This window comes from Temnothorax curvispinosus, unplaced genomic scaffold, assembly GCF_003070985.1.
Source record: "Temnothorax curvispinosus isolate PA1 unplaced genomic scaffold, ASM307098v1 QBEX01000209.1, whole genome shotgun sequence".
NCBI lineage: Eukaryota > Metazoa > Arthropoda > Insecta > Hymenoptera > Formicidae > Temnothorax > Temnothorax curvispinosus.
In genome coordinates this window covers 202,899-218,563 of record NW_020209989.1, presented here as the reverse complement: position 1 = coordinate 218,563, position 15,665 = coordinate 202,899, and the positions used below count along the sequence as shown (strand labels likewise).

Genomic DNA, 15,665 nt, shown 5'->3' with positions numbered 1-15,665 from the left:
TGACTATTTTTCGATAAGCTCACTTACTCTCACACTTGAATGATCGCTCTCTTTTTTAGATATATTTATAAATTTGCAACACCAATGACGTGGCTATTGAAAATACGCGAGTGATTCTGATTTTATTGTATACATTTAGAAGTAGATAGCGTTTATTCGATCCTTGCAAAAAGAGAACAAAATGCGTTTGCACAAGTGCAATCTGCAACTTCCAAAAAATTCTAAGTCATTGTCATCTAAGATTGTATGACCCTCGGACTAATTCAAGTAATTTGAATGATCGGAAAATGGAATTCTTTAAAAGGATACTCACCATTTCTGAAGGAAGAGCAATCTGCTGTTGTAAATATGTGTAGATAGATGTGTCTGTATGCGATATTAATTTACACCTAATATACGGGTCGAGGATTGGCGAGGAAATATTAAACTGCGAAGTCGAAGAGCGGTCTTTCGACATTGTTGCTTATATTTCCGCTGAAAATCTCCAAGTCCTATCTACGTGCATCTTTGAAATAATTTTTTGCACCATGTGACACAAGATAAAACGTGGCAGTGGCTTTAAAGCGCAATCTCCTAATTTAACTCCAATTTTTCGTCCTTAGAAGATACTCTAACGAACCACGTTGTTGCTCGAAATATTTTTCTCGAAGAAAGTGAGGAAGATCTGTGCGCAACTGCGTCTTTGCTTCGCTCAATTATCAATTAATTTTGATAATTATTTTGATTTCATTAAATTGAGAACTAAATGTTAAAGCAACGCGTTCGTATAAGTTGATTCTGTTTGATTTTGTAATTTATTTGTTTGAATTTATTTAGAATTGATCGGCACCTATTGAAAAAGAAGTACAAAAAGAAAGATAATCGAGTAAGAAAATTTTCCGATGAGGAGAAGCAACATTATCGAGGTCGAATTTTTGGAAGAAATAAGTATAAGATAAAAAAAAGGCGTTTAACGTTGTAATAATTCTAACTTAATGAGATTTTGCTTTTTTTATATGCCAAAAGATGTAGCTGTAGAAAAAGTTCCGATTTGTATTTGGCTAAGATTTTTTAATAACTAATTTGTAAATTATATAAGGTGTTTCGTAAATTAAATTAGATCATAATATACAATTAGGCGATTTGGCAGTAAATTATATGGACGAATAGATCAAGATTGGTTCGCAGGATTTTCGATTTCGTCTTTGATTTTCCGTTAATCAATTGGCGTTGATTTCTCTTATTGAATCAGATTAAACTGGCGAAGTCCTACGAATGATGTGTATGTTGTGTTAAGTCAGAGTACTTGTTTTTTATAAAAGAAAAAAAATGTGGGAGGAATCAAACAGCAGCGGAAGATCGACCGCCGATCGAGGCAATGATATACGATCGTTTTGATCGAGTTTAAGGATCATATAACAATAGCGATCGTGCGCATGGTGCAATTTATAAGATCGGTTTGTCACGGCTTCAGACGCGAGAGCAAAGCCTCCTATCTCCGTATTCTCCGTCGCATACATCCGATCTCAACGCCGAAGGGAATCGTTGAAATCCCATCGGGGCGCTCTCCTCTCCGTCTTCTCCTCGGTAGCATCTTTCCCTCCTGACGCTGCATCATTTTAAGCTCTCGTCCTGGCCAGCCTGCGATCGCGCGGACGTGTCTCGCATCCGTTCCGTTCGTGTGTCCTGTTACGTTCACCGCACGCCAACTCTCACGTGAGAACTCTCTCATAATGGAGATAAGTAAGGAAGATATCGCGCATGTGTAATCGAGAAAGTGTAATGCATAGGCATAATATTATAATAATAATAGTAATATTGCATAACATACATAACAATTGTGATCGTGAGAGTATCTGTTACGAATAAATCAGTTGCAAATAAATCTTGTGACCTTTTTCCAAGCTACACCGGCTCTGCTTCTTGACTTCTCTTCCACCCCGATTCTTGAGACCTACGTTAAGCCTGGCCGAAGAAAATTCGCAAAATACTTTTGGATGTATTAACCTGACGTAAAATGTGATTTTGGCATGACGTTTTTTTTTTCCAGAAAGCTTCGATTTTCTAATTAAATACGAAGGTTGATGGGAAAACGACCAATCTTCTGGATCAACTTGATAAATTAATTGCGAGCAAATAAACGGGTCTGTCCGTTCGGAGAGAAGTGCAACACTATCTTATATTTATTTATATAATACAAATGAGTAGAGTGGCGCGATGAGAACGTTCTCTAATGATGAGGAATGTAGTTGTGCGAGTCCTGAGGACATCCCGGCAGCAGACTCGACGTCTCCTCGTTCGCGGAGCTGCACAGCATCCCGACTAGCGTGTAATCTACAAAGGGCGGCAGATCCAGGTCGGCGGTAGCCGGATCGCCGTAGTTGTTGACGTTGGTTTCGTGAGCCGCCGGCCCGACGCTCATCATCTGCGGCACCCGCTCGAGGATCTCACAGGTGTAATGGCAACGTTCGTTGTTGGGATAGAAGAAGGACTCGGGGCTGTTTCGGGACTGGACCGACGTTTCCGCCACGCCGGAGTTGTGGAACAGCCTCTCCGCAGTTTCCGGCGTCTCTTGACCGCCGTAACAACCCTGAAGTCTCTCGTCCAGGTTCGTCTGGGTTGAATTTTGATGAACGACACGGTTGTGTGGGTGATTCTTAACGTCACCGTGCTCGAACATTTGGTGATAGCCATCGAAAGGATACGGCTTGCCCTCGGGACTGCAGTTGCGTCGCGCCGTCTCCTGCAAATCCTCGCTCTTCGGCCTCTGGTAGAGACCGTACTCCGCTCTGCTCATCATCGGGGGTTGACAACTGTTCTTGTAACACTCGACCTCTCTGCGCGAAGACAAGAGATCCTCCTCCTTGACTTCGAAACTTTCCAAGTGTAACCTGTTGTCCTGTTGATCCTGAGGCCAATAGGACTGCTCATGTTCGTCCTTCGCGTTCCCCTCGACAAAACCCTTTTGACTCTGCGATCGGGGGTAATTCTGATAGCTCAGAACGTCATTTGCGGGCTGATTCTGATTCTTTTCTTGAATGTAATGGTGCATCGTTCTCCTGGAAGGAAAGCCATTGGAGACCTTCTCGGGCTCGAAGTTGGCGAAATGGAGTCTCTCATCCTGAGGCAGGCTCAGATGACTGCTGCTGGAGTCTTCGCTGAGAAACTGGTTCCAGTAACCCTGATCTTGATTTTGCTGTTTCATCTCGTACTTAATGGTGCCGCTGCCGAGATCGAGCAACGTTGGTGGCGAGCGAGCCACGTCCTGGGGATTTGCAGAGAAATCCGGCCTCAAGGGTTGGTCAAGTTGAAAGATCTCTTCTGGTTGGAAGAGATCGCCCGTGAAGGGTGGAAAGTCGCCATAGGACGCCTCCTGGGGAACCTGGTTCGGCAAACAGTAACTAACGGGGTTCTCTTGCGGCGGAACGTCCTGCAGCCAATAAGCCCCGTCTGTGGCGGGCAGCTGTTGAGGGTATAATGTTGTTTGATGATGGTGAGACTGCGGATACGACGATACGTTCGTCTGCATCGAGCACATGCATTCGAAGGGCGGGCACGAGCATGAGTATCCTGCAACAATTTTATCGTTACTATCATAATAAAAAATATAATTTTCTTAACACACAATAAAATATTTCATGTAATAATTAATATTATATGCAATGTGAATAGCGACTTGTGTGTCTTTCGTTCTATAGTTATAATTTACAAGATGATTCAATTTTCACGGTTTACTGCAGATCGCGTTAACCGTGATCAAACTTGTAAACTGAAAATTGTGAAATTTAATGCATTTTATGCACAGAGTCGCGAATCGAGATGATATTACAGCAAAGAAACTGAATGATAAAAGTTGTCACGTTTATTCTATTACATCATCTCTGTTCAAAATGCGCGGCAGTTGATGAAACGCGAAGATTTAAAGCTAGCCAATCACAGGCCGCCTAAGTTGCCATTGGTTGCCATTTGCGTATTGGTAATGGTCGTGTTCGTGCGCTTCGGGACGTTCGTCGGTCGGTGAGGGGGTGAGAGACGGCGTCGGCGGTGTCGTTCTTGTAATCTCTTGGCGTGAAAGGAAGCGAGTACGTCTCCGGGAAACCGCGAAACCGCTTTCGCTTCCGTGGCGAGTGTGTTAAACGGGACATTCCTTCGTCAATGTTCGGTCTCGGCGCGACTCGCTTCGCGACGCGAGAATCGAGGTTACTGTATACTTACAGTAAGTTTCGAGCGTCATACTTGTTGCACCGTGCCGCGACTCGAGTCGCGAGTCGTCGGTCGTCGCGAGTGCCGCGAGTACATCGACGAGCTCGAAAGTGGAACTCCGGATCTTCCGCGAATCAAGCGTCGGTCGTTATTAGTGAAATTGCGTTTCGCGAAATAGTGTCTGTGTTTTGTAAAAACAGTTTAATGTGAAACATCAATCTGGAGCTGCTGCTGTCGGAGCAATCGCCGGGACGCGGGACGACGATGTTCGGTGAGTATTCGATTCTTTACTACTTGTGCCCGTAAGAATTCAATACAGATTAAGCATTTCAGGCCTAAAACTCAATATACAGGATATTTCATAACGCAATTTATAGATCTTTTCGTAGTGCAAATGTCCAGAAATGCTCCGATAATTGTAGAACTATATAAAGAGCTGTATTTTGCAAATTAGGTTTCAGGGAGGCAAATAGATCACAAAATTGTACGCTTCGATTAATTTCAGATAGGTTTCATTGTAACAGAATGTTAATTTGAGGCCAAGTTACAAAAATGTTAATCTCGTCGTTAGATTCTCAAGTTCGCTTCGCGTGCCTGTAGTTCTCGTCGCCGAGGACGCCGATCGTATCGATCTGGTCGCTAGCGCCATCTCGCTAGCGCAATTGTCGTCTTATGGCCAAAGGGAAAGTGCTTGTCGGTGTGTGTATTTGATGCTCTCGTATATTTGAGTAGACTAATATACATTTCGAACGTGATAATAAATCAAAATAATAACCTTTATCAGAGATCAGTGGGGGTGGCTGCGTCGTTCTCGACGGTTGTTCGAGCGTGTCCGTGCTTGGTCTTTTAGTTCCCCTTAGTGACATTAACTGTAACGAAACATGCATTTCGCAGAATTTGTTCATTAAATATCTTTTTTTTTTATTAATTGCAGGAAGGTGCGACCAGGCGCGACCTTGAGAATTCGGCTTGATTTCTTCGTTACGGTGAGTCGTTTTTCTTTTCATTTGCAGTTAAATTATGCAATGCAATTACTGCATTAATTATATTTAGCTGTAAAATGTTTCTTTTTTCGCTTGCATTTTTTTTCTTTTCGCTTGTAGTTAAATTATATTAATGTGCAATTATTGTATTAATTATATTTAGCCGTAAAATGTTTCGTGACATATAATTATAAATTAAAGAGCGATTAAAATAATGATACAAATATGTTATTTGGCTGACATTACTTGAAAAATATATTAAATCGGTATTTAATCTTATTCGACCCCTGATAAAAAGGTCGCGAATCTGTTCTCGGATTAATTAACAATTAACGCGATCGAATACGAAATAGCGAATTACCTTAGAGCCTAGGGCGGCCTCTCTCGCCAAAAGCACTGCCAACCCTCTGACCCTTCTACCGGCACCCACGCTTCTTCGCGCCTCCGACGTAGATTTTGCTTCCGGTCGCGGATGATCGTGCTGGCCTTTGGCTTGGAAGAAAATCGCGTGCTCCGTGTGTCGCCAAAAGTGCGTGACAGGATAACCGCAATGACCGCGACACGACAGTATCTCTAAGCGACCGGTGCATTGTCTATTGGGGCACGGTTTGCCCTGTTGCTTCTTTCTGGCCTGCGAACAAGGTTGAAGCGCGTGTTGAATGCGAGGAGAGATCGTGTCCGATAAACCGTTGACTCTTGATCCCTTGTTCGGGAAATTATCGGGGATTTATCTAGAGATTTAATTACAGAATAGCTGAACTAAATAAAACTTTGAAATACTCCCTCGATTATCCACGAGACGTGACGCGTCGCAAGGTAAGCGAACGACGCGGACGCGGCGACGGAATTTTGCGTCGCAACAAGAATGCCGGCGAACGCGTGCGATTATCGCGCGAGCCGCAATTTACATTTATTATCGGGCCGAGATTTATGTTTATCGTTCCGTTATGCGCTTCGCTCACCTTATCGCAGATCGCCGGTCGGAGGTGAACCCTTCCACCGCCGGGCAGTACGCACTCCTGCGAGCACACCAGAACGCCCAGGCAACTCTTCTTCAAAATGCTCACGTTGTGATTGTTGGTGTTTCTCATCGCCCAACCGGAGGCGTGCCTCCTCGCTTCCTCGCAATCCGGCCCGTAGACTCTCCTCACGTGTCCGTCCGCCCATTCGCACCAGGGATCGTATTCCACTACCTGAAGCAAAATCTCTATTTTCGAGATCGCGGCGCGGCGCTCGCAGGGACGCGATTTCATTGAATTTTATTGGGAGGGAATTCGTAGACACGTCTTATATTGGAAAAAATAGATATTTTGGGCCGAAAATTCGTCGGATTCATCTCGAGTGCGAGGCGCGAGAAGGGAACTTACCCTCGGAACATTCGAATCGTTTATGTCCCATTCCTGATGAGGGTGATGTTGCTGCTGGTTGCCGGCGACAGTCGCTGACATCGTCGGCGACCCCACGCGACTCCTGCAAGGAGAGGGACTTTACTTTAGTAAACATTTCGTCGTTTCTTCAAATCTTTAAAATTATATCTTATGTAATTATAATCGTTCCAACCGCAATCGGCATCAATGCTCCCGCGAGTGCAAATTCGATTTTGTTGCGGTCGAGGATCGACCTTGGGACCCTGCAATCGCGGTTGTTGTCCGGAATCGAATTCAGGATCTAATTTAGTGTTACGCAATTGCGGTCGTGCCACGAGTCCGGCAGCTCCGGGATAAAATCCCGATTTATGGTGCGTGCCCAGCCGTACTTCGCGCGATACTTATGGGAGTTCGTGGGTGGGCGCGACACGGAGCACGTTCAACGTCTTTCCGGAATCCTTGCATTCATTGCGATCGGGTCGAGGTGCGAAAGATCGATCCTCGATAGCCCGTATAGCTACTCTCGAAATTTGTCGGCGGTGTATCGTATCCGTGGTACATTTATCGTACATTTATCTTTGCCGGTAATCGAACGTTTAACGCATCGAAAACGTGCTCGATAAAAGGTAGACGAATTTATTAACAACGTGGATAATATATTAATATTAATCGACAACAATAATCAGACTACGAAAAAATTATTTCTCTTTGTTTCGCTCTTGTATGTATACATTCAATTGTTCGTCCACAACGCGACGGTTTTGAGATCAGCTTCTCACGAGAATTTGACACGAGTTGCGAAAATTCATGAAAAAGATAATGCGAAAGCACCGGCAGTTGATTAATTCGTCCTAATGCGCGTTATTAATAGGGATGAATATACAGCTAATCTTTATGCCCCCAATGATCTTCTTGTCGGAATCTCTCTTGCCCAAGCGGCGCGAGAAACACTTGTGCATAAATCCTCTTATAAGTGTATCTCTTCGCGTCAGCTCGCAAAGCAGCTCCTGCCTTTCCCCCGTTGACATTAAAGTCTCCGCTTATGATCTGTGGCGGCATTACGGTATGCGAGGACTCCTCGAGTTGCAGCCGAGTATGCAACGACCTCCCGATCGTATATCAAGCCTCGAATAGATTTTTCAGAGCTACGATCTCCGCGAGAGAAGTGCGAGCGTACAGAATATTACATACGATTAATGAGTAATTGAGGGATTTTTATAATAAATACGAAAGAGAGGCGGCTCGAGATCAAATAATTTACATCGTTCTTTTTTGAGAGAATTATTTACTATGATTTATAAAATCGCGCAAAGATTTCCATAGATATAATTTGATTGATATCTCTCAATAACGAAATTCGAATAACCAACGGACACTCGGCGAACTCGATTTCCTCGGTTCTACTAATTTAGGCGTCGCGGATCCGCGGGCGGACTTGTATGTATATTCACTCGCTCGGATTTACTTGTCGCGGGTAGGTATGTTCGTCGGGGACGGCATTTCGAAAGAGTTTCCGCGCCTCCTACGGTGCTCTCGCACAGGTACTTACACGTTAGGTGCGTGCACGCAACGTTTCCGACGGTTTTATCGAGTCGCGCTCGTAGCCGGACGTTTACGATCCTGGAACACCTACTCGAGAACGCCTCATCGCCCGTGGGTCGCGTCCTCAACGACGCGGACCACCTCGTGAAACCCTCCTCACGCTGACATGATCACTGTCGAGGAGCCGTGGTTCCAATTGCCGCGATTACAGCGGCCGCCAATCGCGCAAAGCATGTTTACTGCGCCCCTTGATTCGACGCGCGGGCATTTATCGCCTGACATATTTCGTCTAGATTTCCGATGGTGATCATTCGCATCGTTGCTTGCCTCGGCGGCATCGCAGAAACGCCGCGATTAACGGAATGACTTCTTTCCATTGTACGCCGTCTCGCGCTTGTTGGATATATTTAACATCAGATTTTATTCGGGTATTTTATTGATTAAAAATAAGATATTATAGGTATCATATTTTTGCTTGCGTCACACACACAGTGTGGTCTGCGTAATAAAGCAAATTTTAACTAGCAATTATAGAAAAATTTTTTATTGCGATATCGATGATATCGACATACCGCGAGGAGGAAGCGGTATTCTTGTTACTTCGCGCCGAACGATAATTAATTCTGCCATTTCTTTCTCGATGATTCGTTATGCATAGCGAGGAGAGAACACGCGAGGCGCGTTTACTATACATTACGTCAACGCTTCTCTCTTTCTCTTTCTCTCTTTCCGTGGATACGGCAAGGGTAGAATTGAACTGGGAGGATACGAGGGGGGACGAGGACAGCTTTAACGGAGAAAAGAGTCAGCTTAGGTGAATGATTGCCCGGATCGGTGATAAAGTCATCGCCTTTAGCACCGAGTAAGATGATACATCGGCGGACGATGCTGCGCCGAGATTGTCCGGAGCCGAAGACGTACGCACACGCGCGTGAACACACGCGTGCATTCTGGCGTACTATCAGTCGTGAGAGAAAGATGTAGAAGAAAGAAACGATGAGAGAAAGAGAGAGAGAGAGTGTGTGTATGTGTGTCTCCGTCTCGCGTCTTTCTCGGTGGTGTGGGTGCGCGTTCAGAATTTCAGATATTAAGGTAGATACGCGCCGCGACGAGGCCACTAAAATATCACGAAGGGCACACCGTGAAAAGGAAGAAATTTCTCGCTCTGTCCTCGTCCCTTCCTATTTCCTTCTTCGCCTTCTCTTTTTCTCTCGCTTCGTTCCTCCTGTCTCAGCTCTCTCCTGATTTCTCTCTCATTTTCTCCTCCGTTCTCTTTCCCCTCTCATTCTTGTTCGTTACTGTCCGTGATATCTGTGCCCGTTCCTGCTCGTAGCTGGGCTACGTCTGGATCTTTCCGCGAGATTAGTTCTCGTGCTTCTAAACAAGTTAATTCCCCGCGCTTTTGATTCGAGTTACCGATCGTGTCGTCCATCCGGAAATACCGAGCCGATAGTTATGTTGCCCATATCGTAACTTCACGTTTCGTTCGTTTATATTAATTTTCAAGACATCATTTATTTTTTATTATATTTTATTACATTCCAATTCTCAAGAAAACTGACACATAAAAATATTTTTACGTGATTCTGTGCATGAACAATTATTTACTGCAATGAGTAAGTTCAAAATATATTCGAAATACGAGAAAGTTATACCAGTTAACGTTTAAATAAAATTTTGTGTTCTTAATTGAGAAGAAAATTAAACGATTAAGGATGCTTGCATAATAAGCAATATAATTTCCAAGCTACTCTCATTAATTTCTTTGTCTGTGCTCTTCCGCGCGGTTGCAAATTCATTTTTTCGAAAAAAAAGTATTTAATGGTCCAGGTATTGACAGTTTGAAAGATTCAATGAGAAAAATCACGCGTTAACAACGTTTATTTTTCTTCGTTCTGAAATGATAAGCCCACGCGGTACTCGACACCCACGCGGTATCTCGTTTTTTTTTTGGATCTTGGCTCGCGATCGACACGAGTCAGATCACTCGATTTACATTCAACGTAATCCCGTGAAATAAAAACGACGTGCCTGATGATGGCCATTATTCAGTTTGCGATGGAGTATATAAAATAGACGGTGTATACCTGATTTCGTGCACTGTATAACAAGTCGTTAAGAATAATAAAATAAAAGATTAGCGATTTATATTCGTGCACTGTTTCGACTTAAGCAGCATTTCACAAAATCATGTAACTCATCGATCAGCTGGCATTTTTTAGCGGTTTAGCGGTGAATGTTTTGGATTAAAAGTTTATCGCGCGTGGTCGATTGGGTGAAAAATATCTTTTAATCGATCTCGAGGACCTGAAATATAACTTTTTAAATCGTTTTTAAAACTGATTAGTTTAATCGGTAAAACCGATTATTAGTTGTTTATATTAAATTCCTTATTATTTTGGTCACACCGATTTGATATCAATCTTTGCGGTGTCGTTTGTTTACGACGACAGAGCGTATCCACGTGTGATCTCGAATAGCAGAAGAATGGAGCAGTTGGGAGATGGCGCAAAAAATTGAGCAAAACATGTCGAGGCTCAATGAAACGCGATAGAACGAAAGAAAACCGGTCGGGCTGGATTTTTGTAAATCTGACTTTTTGCTGATTCTGTACGCCGCTCCAAGAGCACATCCAGCCGATCGCGTTGATCCCGAGATCCTAACAAGAGAGAGAAGGACGCGAGTACAATCAGTTTGACGCGCCAAATTTAGAGAAGCACGTGGGTCGCCTTATGACACGAGATACTCAACCGCAATTAATGTCACGTAATGTCGCAGTGTATTGACAAAGAATTCGAAAATCTTAATAAGAATTGTTGCGCGAATTTATCACAAACGCGACTTTTAAAACTAATATCAAGCAATTATATTTGTAATTAATTTACGCACGATTTGATATCGTCGATGATAGAACACATTGTGAAAAAACATTCATCTGGAAGTAATTCAAAATTCCAAACGTCATTTTGTCCCATCCTGCACAACATCGTTGAATTAATACCGGATAAACTGTCAGCTTCCATTCGGCTGTCGCGACATAAAAGGATTCACGACGGGGGTGGGGCTCGCGAGAGGTACCGCGGGTTCAAAGGGTTTCTTGGAGCGAGGAACAGAGAGAGAGAGAGAGAAAGCGTTTTCGAGATTCGAGATAAAGGGGGATCGTCTTACTCGCGGACATTCATTTAATCTGTCTTCGAGGTGTTGGACTGTGATCAATGGCGAGGCGGCAATACATCCGTAATCGGGTTTTCACAAACCGACTAGATGCCGCTACCTCTCCGATTTGGAATTCTGAATTGTTTTTTTTATCTCAACTAGTAAAACGAGCGAAAGGGCCGTGAAAAATTTGGGCAATTTTTAATATATGAATCAGAAAACGTTTTTACTATAACAGTTAAATTAAAAGCAGAAATTATTAATGTATTACCTAGGATAAAAATAACTAAATAACTAAAAAATTGTTTGGTTGTATGAACTATATACACATTGTGCAACAAGAACCTTCTTTCTGATTGTCACTCTTTCGAGAGTATGAGCAATTTAATATGAGAAAAAATTAAAATAATGATAGTCAGCATTGCTGATAACAATGCTTTCTATCATTACAAATATCAAAGAAGTGACAGCTCGCGCGCACGAATGGTCGTGCATGGCTCGATGAGGCGCGCATGTGTAAACGAGGGATTTCTAGAACACCTAGCGTCCAATCAGGCCTCGTGATAACGCCCACACGCCAATGGGAGACCCGCAGAACGCCCATTGATTAGATAGCAGCTCAATTTCTCTCGCTATCTGAAGGAAGAGAAATCGATGCCAAGCGCAAAAGTTACTAATTTTTTGCATTTATCAAGTTAACTGCTGAATCTCATGTCTTATAGAGTCTGAGTTTAATTCGGAATGAGAGAAAAAAATAAGAAAAACATCGCGCGTTAAAGCCGACTTCTCATAATCTATATATGATAGATACATTAATTTTAACTATAATCGTAATTTTCCAAAGAACCAATATAGATCAATTAAAACATCATTCTCTCGATTCGGTTGAGAGAAATAATCGGTTCGAATAAATTAATTAAACGCAGATACTTACAGAACTACCATAGTCGATGATGTTTCGTAATTGATGTCCGGGTGCTTTGTTGATCAGTCACGATAGATGATTCGCGATCACCACGGGCGTCCTCGCGATGATTTATCACAACTGTAAAAACGCGCCACTTCGAGTCATCGATGGGGAACACGAGGAGACTGCACTTCACTCAAAGATAGTTTTTTGAAATCTTCGAAAATCGAAATCTCCGAACATTTCGATCGCCGTCGCGGTATCATGGAAAATAACCAGTTTGCCTAGAATCTACCATTTTAATTGGTGGATTTAAGAGCGCTCGCAGATTCATATTGCTGCTTGACGACGTTTCTTAGGTCGTTTTGACCTTCGGCTGGGCTCTCTTAGAGCGAGAAATATGTTAGTCAAGTTCTCGCAGGCGTCTGCGGTACGTCAATCGATGTTGACGTTTGCTTCGGAGGTGAACAGGTGCGTGCCGATGCGTGCGGCACGACGTCGCTGCGTGAACTGAGGCAGCTCCACCACGATGGAAACTAGCTGGACTCCAGGCACGTTGTGCCTGGCAGAACGCGAGTTATACCGTGGTTGCCACCATATGTCGGCAGGCACCGCCTATGGGAGTGGCAGTGGCTAACCAATCGCCGGCTGTTTCCTTTTGAGGGTGCCTAATCGACGATAGCAACCCCTCTCGACTCACGGAGGAATCGATCACCGAAGGTTCCTCCCTGTGGCAACGGGATGTCTCCCGCACTTCGGTTCAAAGCTCTTCGCCGGTGCTCTGTTTCGATACATTGAGATTTGTACGGAAAATGATATATAAATCGTAGAAGCTTGTTTTCCCATCTCTTTTGTATTTCTATCCTGAAACAAGAAAGATAACGAATAAATATTCGCAAATATTAGGTAGATTTTGGAAGAAATCGATAAATTTTAATAGGGAGTCTTATATTTTTTACATATTTAAGTTTTGTTTTAACAAAATTAATTATTTGTGAAAGAATCACAGAAATGACGAATGAAATAATAATAAGTCGAGCTTATTTGTGGTTCGCCATTACTATCAGACATTTAATTTGTTAATTGTACTAAAATTATTTAACATTTGGCGATATCAAACAGTATAATACCAGAAAAGTATAATATTTCAATATTCTGCCGGGCAAATACTTAATACTTGAAATTACACAATATCATTCATCGTGAAAGAACTGAGTGTTAATTGACTAATCGTGTGGCGCGATGGCCCGAGTTCGTAATCAGCTGGCAAGAGGGTGTCCCTCGCAGGAACCTCCTACTTCCTACCTTCCCTACAGTCCCGTTGCCTCCCCCAACCCCAGGTACCCGCATCCAAGACAACGGCCCGTTACGCTTCGATCGAACTCCAACCCACGACGCAAACATATCTGTCGAGGTGAACGCGTCCTCGGAATTGTGAAGTTGCGATCTCAACCCAGAAAAAGGACATAGAACAGACGTCGCCTGTCGCTGCAACTTTTCGAAAGCTAGAAACAACCGTTTCAACATTGTTCATTCTCTTCGTACACATCGCGAACGCGATTCGCGATCTTTGCCGTTTGTTTTGCAGAGCTTTCTATAAGTTACATGACAATACAGACATGTCAGATTGCTTTTGAAATTTTTGTCTCACCCTGGACAGCATAAAAAATGATCTTTGAGGGTTCGCACAGTATTTCTATTATTTTCTGTGACTAAATTTTTGACGTAGCCTACAACGTTTATTTTTTTTTCATGCTCTTGTAAAATGAGGTTTATCGTATCCGACGATCGACTTCCGCGCTTCGTTCACACGTGCGATTTGGTGACGTACTTTGGCACGTGCGTGTAACAACATTTCTGGCGTTACTTCCTACCACGTGCATACAGGTGTATGCTAAGACTAGGCTTAGGTTCTCCAGAAATAAATTATTGGTTCTTAAATAAATGTAATTCTACGTAGAATAAAGCACAGCTTCGGTTTCCACAGCAATGATAAAAATTTCGAAGACCAATAAAGTTTTCAACCAAATTTTTTAATTTCTGTTTATAATATCTCGACTTTTTTGGTTTTTGAAATTTTCATCATTGCTGTGGAAACCGGAGCTGAACTGTACGGTCAGTAACTGAAATTTATTTTTAAACTAATACAAGTTTAATTCTTGATTCTGCTTAAAGCGGTTTCCTGAAATCGAAACTAATTTTTTAACGTTTTTATGTATTTCTCATAATTACATTTGTATATACGACCTATCTTTAGTAATGTGAAGTCATCTAGAAGAGATTAGACACTACACTCTTACGCTTTTAAGGTCTTATTGTTAGATATATTACAGTGTTTTAAAGACGAATTTTTGAAAGTTGGAATGTCGTTAGAACTAGCATTTTACACCGGATGATGACGTCCCTCTCCGCCCCGTCCCTTTCTCTCTTCTCTCTCATCCCCCACATCCTCTGTAGACCCATTAAACATGGAAGGAACCGTGGAATCGGACGGGGTGGAGAGAGGCAGCGGCGGGAGGAGAGAGACACAGTTCGAGGCTGTTTAAATACAGAGGGTGTGCAATCAGGAGTGTTTGCTGCCCCGCGCGAGTGAGTGAGCGAGCGAACGACTGAGCGGATCAAAGGATAAACGTTGGTGGGTTGGGGTGGCTGATAGCGAGCTGATTTGATTGTCGGCCTCCGCTATTGTCCCCGAAACTGGCCTATTGTACGCCTCCGTGACAGTACTCTGGTTACTTGCACACAGGTACCGCTCGCGTGTACCGGCGAATGCGTTCCTGTGCATGACACTATCTCCCCGTTCGCGACGTCGCGCCCCGCCGTTTCTACGTAATAAACGCGCCGCGAAATCGCACGATGCCAGCCAGCGACCGCTCTCTTTCTCTTTCACTCTCTCTATCACTATCTCTATCTTTCCCTTCTCTTGTCTCTCGAGACAATTATTGCGAATTATTGTGAAAGAAAGAAGAAGATCGCGCCCATTAGAATTTTTACGAGCCTTTTCTGACGAGCCATTAATTCGCCTCGTCGCTTCGTGAAATTTTCTTTATTACGTAAAACGAATTTCTTTCGTTCTTTTTAATACATCCTACAGAATATTTTATAAAATGTCAAGATTAACCATAGCTGTAGCTGGGGATTAAAACTATTTTTTTTTTTTACTCAGTTTTTTTATAATTGATCTTATAAGCAGTTGCGAAGTGACGGCGTATCGTTCGGGAAGGTCAAATTTTCGGGCTTATCCGCGCATCTGCCTCGCATTTGCATACAATGCTAGTCGCGTGCCTCGGCCGGCAACGTGTAGGAGGAGACTAACCCCCCTCTCTCAGAACTTTTAAATATTCCGTCACCTGTCAGCTACGTGCGCGCGTCCTTAAACGTAATGCTCACTTAACGGCCCCTGATTTTCCAGCGTTTATATCGAAGTAGTTAAACGATTCTGCTCATCACATTCTTATGGCTACCATAATTCGGAGATATTTATTTAAGATACGCATATTTTAGATCTTTGAAACTGGTCTCTTTTTG

At 43.1% G+C, this 15,665-nt stretch overlaps 1 protein-coding gene across 1 annotated transcript; it reads right to left on the bottom strand.

Annotated features, from left to right (window-relative positions):
* Positions 1 to 2,157: 2,157 nt before the first annotated feature.
* On the bottom strand, positions 2,158 to 12,609 carry LOC112466263 (transcription factor glial cells missing-like). The gene is made up of 6 exons (XM_025034311.1): positions 12,165 to 12,609; positions 6,533 to 6,635; positions 6,128 to 6,358; positions 5,527 to 5,796; positions 4,958 to 5,051; positions 2,158 to 3,549 (listed from the first exon to the last, which is right to left on the bottom strand). Exons 1-6 carry the CDS (start codon positions 12,173 to 12,175, stop codon positions 2,210 to 2,212), a joined length of 2,049 nt encoding a protein of 682 aa, XP_024890079.1. The 5' UTR covers positions 12,176 to 12,609; the 3' UTR covers positions 2,158 to 2,209.
* Between the last annotated feature and the right edge of the window lie 3,056 nt (positions 12,610 to 15,665).

Bases quoted from the DNA above. Each gene is read 5' to 3' on its own strand.
- LOC112466263 (XM_025034311.1), bottom strand. The intron at 6,359-6,532 runs GTAAGTTCCCTT...ATTTTGCTTCAG, and splicing joins ACGATTCGAATGTTCCGAGG to GTAGTGGAATACGATCCCTG. The intron at 3,550-4,957 runs GTTATTATTTTG...AAATTGTTGCAG, and splicing joins CCCACTGATCTCTGATAAAG to GATACTCATGCTCGTGCCCG.